Below are 13,707 nucleotides of genomic sequence, written 5' to 3'. Positions count from 1 at the left end.
GAGAGACCGAGAGAGAATCCCAAGCAAGTTCTGTGCTGTCAGTCGCAGAGCCTGACACAGGGCTCGAGCTCATGAATGATGAGATTGTGACCTGAGCCGAGATCAAGAGTCAGATGCTTATCTAACTGAGCCACCCAGGCACCCCTATTTTTACCACTAATGCAACTCAATTAAAAAAACCAATAAACTAACAAAAACTCCAGCAGGATGGAAACTACAGAAAATCTCATTCAAGGGCTTGATCTAATTCTCCTTTACTTTTATTAAAATGATTCAATATTTCCCTGCCATTAGCGGCCCCAAAATACTACGAAAGCATCCTATGACAGGTTTATACACTGTAAGATGTGTTCTAAACTAGCGTAGGCATTTGCTGACAGGACAGTGAAATGAATGAAACGTTATGTATAGAGTACAAATAATAGTTTATTGTACAAAATTAAGGCCTTCATATTTTATAGTTCACCAGGCTAAACAAAGACCAGCTATTTAAATCATTCACCAAAATTTCACTTTCACTCCCCCTCACCCCCAACTATTAAAATGGGTTGACCAAATGTTATCAAAACAAACACTATAAATAACACCAAGTCCCTTAAAGACAACTATCCCATGTTATTTCTTGGCATAGGTGATCTTCATGGCATGGGAAGGTGTGATTTTAAATCCCTGTAAAGCATCCCTGGCGGCTCCAGCCTGTCCGTCATTTTCAAATTCAACAAAAGCAATGTCATGCCTTCCAGGTACCAAACGTACTTCCTTGAAACCAGGAAATCTGTAAAAGGAGAAACAATTTACATAAATGCTATCAAATACATAAATGTCTGTTCTGTGTTTAAATTTGCTAAGCAACTTCCTAATACTGGTCTAGGAAACGTAACATGACCTACCAGAATCCTGAGTAGGTTGAAAGAGTCTAAAATATAATTAGGAATACGGTGAAAGAAGGGTCGGTATAACGTAAGCTAATTCTATTCTTGTCATTGTATCAAGGCTTGGTTTCCTGCTTTACTCATCAATTAGAATTAGTAATTCAAACATCAGAGGTACTTCAGCTTTACATATGCTCACTCTGCAGACGGACTTCAATTCAGGATTAATCCCCAACCAAATCTGTGACCCTGGAAGTACTGCTGTGTGATACATAAATGGATTCAACCCACGGAAGCGCTCCACATCCTGTTGGGAGGATTTCAGAACACACACTGGTTTGTGAAGAGACTTACTGATTAAACAGCATGGATAACATCATCTCATTCGTTTCTTCCGGTAAATTATTAAGGAATAAAATATAGTTTGGAGGGTAATCAGGGACCTATTACAAAGAAAAAAGCAAAGTTAGCTTTCAGTATGAAAAGCATAGTACACCATTTAGCTCTCACATTAAAATCTAAACTTCAGAGAGTTACGTTCCAGTTTATTAAGGAACACGAAATCGTAGCACTACATCAAACACTAAAGCTGAAAAACAAGGGCACCATGCAAATAAACATAAACCTAACAGCAACTAAGGAGGCGTTCAAGTCACTTTATGCAAATTTGGATGACTGCAAATCTCATTACGTTTTAAGAATTTAATAGTACTGAAAACAATGTTTCAGTTGTAATGGGAGGACTCTGCCATCTGGATTCCATAGTTCAAAGACCCTAACTAGAAAGGCAGCAATGCCCCCCATCTTCAGCTGGTTACCCGAGGAACAACACTCAGATACTCAATCTTCTGCATTATTTACAACCTCCCAGCGTTTAAGAAACTCTGGAACTACCACTTAGGGCCACGACTGGGTGACAATGTTTTCTGCGAGTAAATGAGACCTACAGAGCATCTACTTCCATCCAAGTAAGTAGGAACAAACACCATTGTTAGATATTAAACTAATTCTCTGGCACCCCGACCTGGGGTTATGAGGACCTAGAGACAGGATCATCCTGTACCTGAGAGCCTATTTGTCTTCAGACTACTTTCATTTAGAGAAGACATGATGAGTAAAGAACAACTTAAGGCTTAGAGAATGAAGCACTGGCATTTGTAAACTGTACTATAATTGCCGAAAAACTTCAAAGAAGAGAAGTAGATAATATAGGAAGATGTACACAACTTAAAGTCAGAGAAGGAAAGCTCAGAGATGCAAGGAATTCTCTGGATTTAAGGATCTTGTCAGACCTGAGCATCCAAGGAACCAAAGAGAAAACCATTAGTATATAATTGAAGCTTTCTCTTTGAGGCCTCCAGCAGGGAGATTTGCTAAAAGGTTTCTAAAACATCTATACAAAGGGACATGTATTTGTTCTCAGAAGAGCGAGCAAGGGTAATTGTAAACAACTTTGCTCTATTTAGAAAAGATGGTTTAGTGTTTCAGGCAACTAGTATGGAAAGAGAGCCTGTCACCTGGCCAATTCCCACAAGCTGTGTGTCTGTAAAGCCCTGGGCTTCGGATGTACTGTGGAGAAAACAAAAATGCTTGCTCCCAGCCTTCGCAGAGTTTAAAATCTGTCATTTTGATTCCATCACTGAATCATTATGGAAAGTAAAGAATAAAGTCAGGTTTCATTTTCTCCCCCTTAAAATAACTAAAATGTTTTGAGGAGTGAGTTTCTGTATTAAAGTGCTATATAATTTAATGTCTTGTAGAGGAATTATTTTCAGTTTCTGGAGACATGCAAGTTGTGTATTATCGTAGTGGTTTATAATTTTATTTTAAAGAGCAAGCACCACATGGGAAAAATATTACCTGAGGATTTGGTGTTGAATTTCCTTGGGTATTTGTTGCATTTGGTGTTCCCTAAACAAAACAAAGAGAAAACAGTTATAACTTCCAATCATGTATAACTGGGTGGCTCAGACAGTTAAGTGTCCTAACTCTTGATTTAGGCTCAGGTCATGATCTCATGGTTGTGGGATCGAGCCCCATATGGGGTTCCATGTGGACAGTGCAGAGCCTGCTTAGGATTCTTTCTCTCCCCCTGGCCCTCCCCCACTCGTACACGCTCTACCTCAAAATAAACTTAAAAAATTTTTCCAATTGCTCTAAAAAAGAGTTTATAATTTTAATTATTGCATAAAATTAACATTAGTTTTTAAAAGACCACCTACTAAATGGGAGAAGACATTTGCAAATGACATATCCAATAAAAGGTTAAGTATTCAAAATATATTAAGAACTGATAAAACTCAACACCCAAAAAACAATCCAACTAAAAAATGGGCAGAACACATGGACAGACATTTCTCTAAGGACATAGAGAAAGCCAACAGATAAATGAAAAGATGTTCAACATCACTCATCTCCAGGGAAGCGAAATCAAAACTACAACGATATAACACTTCATATCTGTCAGAATGGCTAAAATCGGAAACACAAGAAACTACAAGTGTTGGTGAGGATGTGGAAAAAAAGGAACCCTCGTGCACTGTTGGTGGGAATCCAAACTATGGAGGTTCCTCAAAAAATTAAATCCAGTAATTGCACTACTGAATATTTATCCAAAGAATACAAAAACACTAATTCCAAAGGATAGATGCACGTCGATGTTTACAGCAGCATTATTTACAAAAGCCAAAAATTATAGAAGTAGCCCAAGTGTCCATCAGTAGATGAATGGATCAAGATGTGGTGTATGGGGGTGCCTGGGTGGCTTGGTCGGTTAAGCGCTGGACTTGGTTAAGCACTGGACTTTGGCTCTGGTCATGATCTCATGGTTCATAGGTTCGAGCCCTGCATCAGGCTCTGTGCTAACGGCTCAGAGCCTGGAACCGGCTTCAGATTCTGTGTCTCCCTCTCTCTCTGCCCCTTCCTGGCTCACGCTCTGTCTCTCTCTTTCTCAAAAATAAATAAACATTAAAAAAAAAAAGATGTGGTATATGTGTATACAGATATATATATATGTATGTATATGTATACATATATACACACAATGGAACATTATTCAGACATAAAAAAAATGAAATCTTGCCATTTGCAATGACAGGGATGGAGCTAGACTGTATAATGCTAAGTGAAAGAAGTCAGAGAAAAAGAAATACCATACAATTTTACCCATGTGAAATTGCAGAAACAAAACAAATGAACAAAGGTTTAAAAAAAAAAAAAAAAAAAAAAAAAAAAAAAGAGACAAACCAAGAAACAGACCCTTAACTACGGACAACAGACTTGGTGGTTGCCAGAGGGTGGTGGCTGAGGGGGATGGGTTAAATAGAGGCAGGGGATTAAGAATACACTCCTCACTTATCATGATGAGCACTAACATATAGAATTGTTGGACCACTATACTGTACACCTGAACTAAGAACACTTATGTTAAAATTTGAAAACTTAAACCCATTAACTTAAAAAGATTTCTTATTCCATTTTAAGAACTGCCACCTTAACTGACTAAAACTAACTCGTCAGTTAATTTTGAAAGATCTAGTCCTAAATTTTAAGGACTATATCATAAAATTTAACCTCTAACCTTTAAGATTATAAAATAATTCATTAAAATTACATATTTATAATATGTAAATATAAAATTACTGAGAAATATATATGGAGAAACCAAGAACCTGTCTTCCTTAATTTTTTTTTACTTTATTTTGAAAGAGAAAGTGCAAGCAGGGTAGGGGCAGAGAGAGGGAGAGAGAAATCCCAAGCAGGCTCCACACTGTCAGTGCACAGCCTGATGTGGATTCCATCCCACAAACTGTGACATCATGAACTGAGCCAAAATCAAGAGTCAGACACTTAACTGACTGAGCCACTCAGATGCCCCTCTTAATTTTTTTTTTTAAAGCAAGTACACAAAAGTCGACCATTATACTTCGTGAAACTGATTTCTAATCACTTTCAATCCAAAAGTAACTACTTTTATTTGGTATTTTAAATTAGATTTCTAATTTCCAAATTGTTTAAGGAAAGCAGTTTTGTGTGGCAGACTCAAGATTAAAGATAGTACCCACAGTATTATTTACGGGCAGAAGTTGAGAAATAAGCCAATAGATATTAACAGATTTTGAAGAACGATGGAACTGGATGCCAAATTCAAACAAAACTGTTTCATATAAATCTGCAGATGTACAGGTTTATGTTTTAATTTGGTGCTTAAACATAAGTCTTGGAATCCTATAAGAACTCAACCATTCCAGCTTCTTAAAAGTCCACCTTGAAACACACATAGGCACAAACATACACACACGCCTCGGAGACTCTCCCGTAAGCGGAAGACGGACCCCTCCACCAAGTCTGCAGCACCAGCAGACCCAGGAGCTTTGGTCTGTCTTACCTGGCCAGGTTTTTTGTTGGCAGTTGTTGCAGTCTGTTCCACTGTTTTTGCTTTTTTCTTTTCCTTCTTCTTTTCTTTGTCGGCAAAAGTGCCACGCATTTTAGATATTATATCAGAATCTGTTTTTGCATACTGGATTCGCTGTTTTAATTTTGTGGAGACAGGTTACTTTCAATTACGCTGAAGGCTGTTTACACTACTCGTTAATATTTCAAATTTCATTACACAAATACACTACATGCTAGTTTGTAACACATCCCTAAGGAAATCTGTCTAACACACCCAGTGAAAATAAATTGTGGTCTGTGATTCACAATTTTTAGACAAAGTCAGAATCAACTAGGTTTATCAGAAGAAAACCCACACATTTTCATATGGGAATAACAGAACTTTGCAATATCTGCACCACTGCTTCTCTCCATTTCATAAAACAGGAAAGTGCACTGGAAAGTTGTTTGCTGCTTAGCAGGGAGTCTCAATATAAGGGTCGAGCTGTGTCAATTAGCTGTAGAATGTGTCATATGGAATTTGAGATTTTCAAAGTTAAGTACTAAAGTTTGAGAAGAATTTCCCTTTGAATCCAATCTGCTATTTGTATATATTTTTTAGTATTTTTATACATTTTTTTAAGTTTATTTAATCATTTTGAGAAAGAGAACAAGCACAGGAGGAGCAGAGAGAGAGGGAGAGAGAGAATCCCAAGCAGGCTGCATACTGTCAGCACAGAGCCCGATGTGGGGCTCAAACCCATGAAACCATTGCGATCATAACCTGAGCTGAATTAAGATCGGACACTTAACCTACTGAGCCACCCAGGTGCCCCGATCTATTGTTTTTCAACAAAATGACCAATAGCGGCATCAACTTAAACTGTAAAATGCTTTGAAAAGAAACAAAGGATGGCATCGCAACTAGGCACCCAGGCCACCTGCTCCTTCTTACTATGCCCAAGCCAGCAGGGACATGCTACTGAGACAGCAGGCAGGCGTTTAAAAACACTGGTCTAGGAGAGCATTTTGTAAACATTAATGTACTTTCCAACTACCTTGAGTGCTTGTAAGACTGCAGATTCTGATGCAGTAGGTCTGAGTGAGGCCTGAGATCCTGTACTTGTACGAAGCACAAAGTGGACGGTGGGGCCCACACTTCGAGTAGCACGGCTGTGGCCCAGAGCATTACCACACAGCTAGATTCAATCACCCATCCCAAAATTGGTGCTAGGAGTTACAACTATTTTCTAGGGTGCATCTATCTGCAAACGGCAACTTCCACTTCAAGGAAACCTTTCTTCTCTGTAGCTGAATGAGCTGAAACAAGTTCTCTGACCATATCAAAACACAAGAGTCCTACAAATTACTATCTAAATTCGCCTTACAGAGTAAGAATTTAATCTCAGTCCGCAGGGAAACCAGAGACCTTCTAAAGTGTCATGGGTTTAAAGGAGGAAATTTGTCAAAATCAAAAGCAAGTCTGCCTTTTCTTTACCTCAGCTAGAGATGAGTATACTGAGGCAGCAAGAGGAGAGCATGCCTACCCTCACCTTAGTATTCAGCACTTTCTCTGGCTGCTCCCGGCTGCTGCAGCACAGGGTTTCTAAGTGGTCTTATCCTGCAAACAACTGTGGTTTTGCATGGCATCATCTAACCAGAAGGAACAGACTTAAACTAACGCTGACTTAGTCCCAAGGACTCCCTCTCATCTCCCCTAGTTCTTCAACCTTCTCCCTGACCTGAACAGATCTTGGGTGATCTTGTGTCTATCCTTATGACACAGTCACCTGTGAAAATCTCTGACCTCAGCCACCATTCTTAGCTGCCTGGTCTACACTAGTGATTCTCAAATCAGAGGTGATTTTGCCCACAGAAGAAGGCTGGTGCTACCGAATGGAGACACTGTGGGTCGTCATGCTACTGGCGTGTAGTAGACAGGGGCCAAGGATGCTGTTAAACACTCTGCAATCAACAAGATAGCCCACCACGACAAGAGTTAGTTCAAAAGGGCCAATGCTGAAAAACTCTGGTCTAAATACCCATTAGCGATAAAAGCAGTACACCCAGAGCTTAGAGAAGGGGCAAGTTTTACATTTATGCTAAAGATTTCATAACAGAAGCCACTTAGGAAGACGGTTCTTCTGTTTTTGGCATTAAATAACCAAATATCCTTGAATTAGGGTTATGAGTTCCAAGTTATAGCAAATTTTGTTCATTTCTGATCTGGTATGTTGGGAGTCAAAACAGAAGAGCAACCAAAACCACCTAAATAAACACAAATAAGACAGCACAAAGAATGTTCTTCTCCCTCTTCCAGGATGCTGGAGATTTGGCAGTATCTGCTACCTTCCTGAAGGCAGAGAATGGAACTCATAAACTACTTTCAATGCAGTATCAGTCTACTGGACTTTTTCCATTGATTTAAAATCATTAGTTGCCAAAGTGAAGCCAGTGCCAAACACAGCCATTTCTAGCTTTCCTGTATCTGAGTAATAGGCACATGCAAACTTGTCATCTCAACAAAACAGCCTTAAAATCCTCTACGGGAAGAAACTGTTCCTCCACATTAATGTAATTTTAGACTTAAACTAAAACTCAGTCTTATGCTCCTGCCAAGTGAGATCTCCATTATGCTATTTCTTCATACGTACTAAGAAAAAAACCCTGGTTTCAGGAAATACCGTTTTATCAAAAAGGAGGTACGTAGGCACAATCCCAGTTTTCTGAGGTGGGCTTTTCCACACAGATGATGCCCATCAGATACGAAGTGATGGGAGAAAGGGAACTTGATAGAAAAGGAAAACTTGGCTCCAGTAACAAAAAGTGCCCACTCCTGAATTAAACAGCATGCTACATAAAGGCCCTCAAACTACAGACCACAGCCAACACCGCCTGTTTTTGTAAATTAGGTGTTTTGGAAGAGAACCACATTCATTCACTAGCATACCATCTATGGCTGCTTTTCCTGCTATGAAGGCAGAGTTAAATAGCTGCTGGGGATGCCTGGGTGGCTCAGTTGGTTAAGTGTCTGACTTTGACTCAAATCATGATCTCCTGGTAAGTTCGAGCCCTGCATTGGGCTCTGCGCTGACAGCTCGCAGCCTGGAGTCTGCTTCAAATTCTGTGTCTCCCTCTCTCTCTCTCTGCCCCTCCCCTGCTCACACTCGCACTCTCTCTCGATCTCAAAAAATAAAATAAACGTAAAAAAAAAAAAGTTGCTGGAGAGATCATCCAGCCCACAAAGCCTAAAATAGTTACTACCTGACCCTTTAGGACAGTGTTCGGATCCCTAGTTTAGAAGAAGAAAAAAAAAAATCACAATAGTGGGTGTGATTGCACTGCCACTGGTTATATTAATATAACCTAGGTAGGCAACTTCTGTGCCTCATTCTCCATTTCTAAAATAAAGGGATTAGACCAGTAACTGCACTACCGACTATGGGCCAAATCTAGCCCATGGCCTATAAGGACTTTTTTTTTTTTAAACGGTTTTAAAGGGTTGTTAAATACACCCACACACATACACAAGAATATGCAACAGAAACTGTATGTGCATATACCTATAGCCTCAAATATGATCTATTCCTCTATGAAGTTTTTGCTAACCTCTGAATTAGCCCAAAGGATAGCCAATCTGCTTACATCTTACAGGTACTGAAAATGAACACACTGGGCACAGAGCCAGTTTATGGCAGAATGACCCAGGGCTTTGAAACTCTGGGCCTTGGCTTTCCCCAAGGCCCCTCCCCATCCCAGTCCCAGAAAAAAGCACTCAGAAATCCACACCCAAGGTACTCTGTATTCATTCACACATTTGGAAACTCTTGCTTTATACCCTGTCTCTACTCTAATCCAATCCTCTACTATCTCTTACACCAGCGGCCTGAGTTCCCTTACATCCTCCCAGCCCTCCCACAGTCCAATCTTCTTCCAGCAGCTAAATGTGAATCTCAGTATGTCATTCCTTAGTTTAAAACTTTCTACGCATAACTATTTCACTTCTGTTCACTGTTATTCACCAACAAAACCTATGAATTTAAACCGATGATTTTTTCTCAGATCACTGCCTTTTCTAGACTGTATAACTTCTGATATGAGTTATTTCACTATGCTGTTTTCTGAAACATCAACTGGATTTCCTTTGACCATGATTTTGTTTTATATTATTCTATAAGTTTACAAAGGTTTCTTTTTAACGTTTTGAGCTATTAACTTCTAGGTCTTTCAAGATAAGAATATTGCCAATACTGCCATTGTTTTTTTTAAACGCTCTACATCTTGGGGCACCTGGGTGGCTCAGTCGGTTAAGCCTCTGAATCTTGATTTGGGTTCAGATCATAATCCCACAGTTCGTGGGTTCCTGAGTTCAAGCCCCACATTGGGCTCTATGCCGACAGTGTGAAGCCTGCGTGGGATTCTGTCTCCCTTTCTCTCTGCTCCTCCCCCACCCTCTCTCTCTCTCTCTCAAAATAAAAGTAAACTTAAAAAAAATAAACACTCTATATCTCATTGTATTTTGTTATTGCCTGTCTGTCATAAACTAAGTGAATTACAAACTCTACTACTAATGTGTTTCTATAAACATAAACGTGTAAATAAAATAAACCAAACTTGCTCTAACACATAATTAAGGCAGAAAGAAACACCCAGTTTCATGCATATGTCTATAAACTTAACACACCATCAACAGTGATTATACCCAAAATAATAACATCGCCTTACCATTGGTTTACCATAAAATGGAAATCCTTGTAACTGTCTCAAGGCATTCGTGGATGAACCCAGCTCCTTAAATATAACAAAGGCTTGACCCCTCATCTTCATGGTCTTTAAAGCTACAATATCTACCACGTGGCCAAACTGAGAAAACAGGGCATACAGGGATCTCTTCAATTCTGAGCAAAATTAGAGGGGAAACAAGTTATTTGTGAAAGAAACAATGACAAAATTCTTCATAAAATGACACTGCATCGAGTACCCTCCATCACACACTTATTTATACAAAGTTACACATTTTAGTAAACATATTCCACTTATTTTCCGCCCCTACCTATTTTTGCTTTTAAAAAGCCTTGAAATCCTCACACAAAAAGAAACAAGGCACTGTTGCAGGTACTGACAAAGGGGACTACATGACAAGTTTTGAAGCCGCACAAGTTTTCAGATGCTGGTAATTAAACACGCTTTGGTTGTGAATAAATGTTTTTTTAAAAGCACTTACCTTCTTTTTTAATTTTGTCATTCATATTGTTGATATAAATTGTATGATTTGGTCTTATATCCATGTTTGGGGTTAAACGGTCCAAACAGCCTAAGGAGATAGTAAATAATTCGGTTATAAATGGAGAGCGTTAACCTCACTGTTGTATGGCATGAGGACATAAGGATTATTAACATCTCAATTTTCTTTCAATCCCAAGTGCAGAAAATATTAGTTTGTTAACAGTCTTTAAAACCTCTCCAACACTTGCTAGCCCTTTTTAAACAAACAAATAAACAAACAAACAGTTCTCCAGCTCAAAACTTGATGGAGCACCAGGACCTAGGCAGTTTCAATAAGATTATTTCAACCAATGCATTTATTTTTATACTTATCTTTCACTTGTGACAAGCAATACAGTTTTTTCATCTGCCTCACGAAATAACTTTAATTTTTAATGAGATTATTTTAGAATTGAGTAGATTTTAAGAAAAATAAAAAAGAAACTAGCAAATGTATGCCCAGTAAAAATCAAGGCACAACATTAACAAAGTTTACCAAGCAATATCTCATGGGTGCACTTCAAAAGCACTTCCTACCTATTTATTACTTAATTTATACACACTATCACCAGCTGTCCTGACTCTAAGGTTAACTCTGCCTGAATTGAAATTAGGGAGCTCAGAGAGAGCAGTACTGCGTGATGGTTAAGAGCTCAGACTCTAGCACAGACCACATCTGAATTCAAACCCTATCTATGGTTATCACCAGCTGTTCCTTAATCTCTCGGGTCCATAGCGGTAAAACGGGGCTGGTTTAACAGCATTTACCTAGTAAAACTCAGAAGACTGAACGACACATAAACTTCAAGCACAGTTCTGGCACGGGCAGTAAGCACTTCAAGTAGCTGTTATTATTAATGGCTATTACAGGTTAAAGGACTTGCCCAAGGTCAGATAGCTAATAAACAGCAGGCCGGGCAATTCCGCGGGTCTCCTCGCCCTTCTCTTTCACACTCACCTCGCTACTTTATTTTTTACGTTGTTTTCGGGTGCAAACTGTGACCTCGCTTTATTTCCTTGGGTGCCCCCACATATTCCTTCATTTCACAAATTTCAGGCCCACTGCAGGGGCCGCACTTAACAGGTGAAAGGTCATGCTTGTCAGGCTTGCAACCCCCGCCCCCCACTCCTTACCCGAAAAAGGGCTCATGTCGCGAAAACGACGAGAAGGAATTGCTCGGTCAAACTTAAAGCAGATCCCTCAGAGGAAAGACTCTCGCAACATTTCATGTAGGGTTTGATGGTGGTCTGCATTACAGCAAGGGCACCGAGAGTCCAAAAGGGGCTTCCCGCCTCTTCAGCCACAGGCACGTTCGACCATAGCCCCAGTTAGCGGCCCCGCGATCCCCGATGCCAACCCTTCCCACCGGAGACAAGGCTCCTAAATTCGGGGTCCTGGCGGGACCAGCGCGTCAGTCTCAAACTCCCCCCGCCCCCTCTGCGAACGCCGAAGCGAACGCGCGCCGGCTCCACCGCTGCGCCCCGTCCACTCCCGGCTCCCACAAGCGGGCGTCGGGCCCAGCGGCGGCCGGTAGCGGGGAGGTCGGAAACGGGCAACGAAAACACGTTCCAACTCACCTGAGGCCTACGCTGCTCCCGCAAAAACCGAAAGCCGGAAACCGAGCCGCTACCGGAAATTACGTCACCACGTGTCTCAATCAAGTGCCGACAAGTCGAGGAGTCGAGCACGGAGTCGATCGATGCCCTGCCGGCTCCTGCGGCCGCAGCTGGGAATCTCTCTGCGCATGCGCACACCTGGGGAGCCGGAAGGGTGTCTAGGGAAGGGGAGAAGTTTGTAGGAACTTCGTGGATTAAACTGTAATAGTGGGTAGTGCAGTGAATGAAAGTCAGTGATTCCTTACCGAGCCATTGTTTTGTGCAGTTTTACCCCACACAACGGTGCCTTTCATCTTTCCAGATCCTATATAGTTTTATAGGCAGCCCCTCATACCAACTGCTGGCAAGGTGCCCTGGTTTTGCCCTTCTGGGATCTCTGGTGGCCTCTGATTTAACCTCATCTTTAACCTCCCAAGTGTTCTCGGATTCCTGAGACTCTTGAGGGAACTCTCCTGAAACATTCCGCTGATGAGCTTGACTCTAAGAAGCAACTCAGTTTGAGGCTCCAAAGCAGAGGGAATTGATGTCTCTTGCTCTCCAGTAATAGCCAAGCAAGCACCCCTAAGATCATCTGCCTAAACTCAACTGAAACAAAACAAAACAATTCCTTACCACCCTTCCCATCTTCTCTCTCATACAAAAATGCCTAGATTGTTCCAGGACAACACAAGTTGTTGTTGATGCCTAGCTGAATGGGAATCCAAAAGAAGTACATGCAGTCATTCTTCTATTCATCAAACGTGTGTAAAGTATTGATGAGGTTTTGGAATGGTGGGGGTTTGGAGCTGATGGCCAAGAAAAAATTCTTGAAGGTGTCTTTGGTGCAAAAAGGTGATTTTAATTAAAGCATGGGACCCAAGGGCAGAAAGAGCTGCACTGGGGTTGTGGAAAGTGACAGGTTATATACTATGGAGTTGGGGTGGTAAAGTCAAAAGGGGGGGCCTCCAAAGGGACTTTTATATGCTAAAGAGGACTCCTAAGATACCAGCGGCCTTGCTATTGTCAAGCTAAGGTTGTTCTCCCTCTAGTAAGGCATTAACATTATGACCATATGGGGGTCCTGGAGAAATGTTACACTCTGTATTTGCCTCAAGTATTTGTCAGTGGGCTGCAGGTTATAAAGAAATTTAATTTTACCTGCCATTTCCTTCTTGCCTTTGTTCCCCACATCACTATGGAGGGGACGGTGATGTTGGGCCTCCAGGAAACTGAGTCTGTAGGTTTCTGGAGATTAGGCTACTGATAAGATTGCCATTTTCTTGTAATTTACTAAGACATTTGTGAACTGATGGAGACTCATGTCCTGTAGGACTGTGATCTTATCAGTTAACCATTTGTTTTCTTTCCTTTCTTTGTTCTTGGGCAACCAGGAGTGACGGAGGAATATCACACAAAGGGAGGGGTTGTGATAGCTTGTGCTTGGCCCTCAGCTTGCCTTATGGTCCCTCATCAAGTATCATCTGAATTATGAAATAGTTGTTAAGAGCCAAGGGAAATCTAATCTAGCATCTTCTGTTAACCTTAAAAATAAAACTGTTATTTTACCAGAAAAAAAAAAGTTTACTGGGGAATGGTAGGC

The 13,707-nt window shown here is 40.7% G+C and overlaps 1 protein-coding gene across 3 annotated transcripts; it reads right to left on the bottom strand.

The window, feature by feature from the left end:
• Window positions 1-408: 408 nt before the first annotated feature.
• On the bottom strand, window positions 409-12,197 carry SNRPB2 (small nuclear ribonucleoprotein polypeptide B2). Of its 3 annotated transcripts, XM_045445360.1 has the most exons (8): window positions 12,090-12,106; window positions 11,646-11,759; window positions 10,471-10,560; window positions 9,972-10,144; window positions 5,260-5,400; window positions 2,733-2,783; window positions 1,227-1,315; window positions 409-775 (listed from the first exon to the last, which is right to left on the bottom strand). In XM_045445360.1, the coding sequence occupies exons 2-8, from the start codon at window positions 11,659-11,661 to the stop codon at window positions 616-618; spliced, it is 720 nt and encodes a 239-aa protein (XP_045301316.1). In that variant the 5' UTR covers window positions 11,662-11,759; window positions 12,090-12,106; the 3' UTR covers window positions 409-615. The 3 variants fall into 3 exon arrangements, with proteins under 3 accessions (XP_045301316.1, XP_045301317.1, XP_045301315.1); XM_045445361.1 differs by lacking the exon at window positions 11,646-11,759 and having other exon boundaries at window positions 12,090-12,197; XM_045445359.1 differs by lacking the exon at window positions 12,090-12,106 and having other exon boundaries at window positions 11,646-12,034.
• Window positions 12,198-13,707: the final 1,510 nt, after the last annotated feature.

This window comes from Leopardus geoffroyi, chromosome A3, assembly GCF_018350155.1.
Source record: "Leopardus geoffroyi isolate Oge1 chromosome A3, O.geoffroyi_Oge1_pat1.0, whole genome shotgun sequence".
Taxonomy (NCBI): Eukaryota; Metazoa; Chordata; class Mammalia; order Carnivora; family Felidae; genus Leopardus; species Leopardus geoffroyi.
This window is presented reverse-complemented; position numbering and strand designations above follow the sequence as displayed.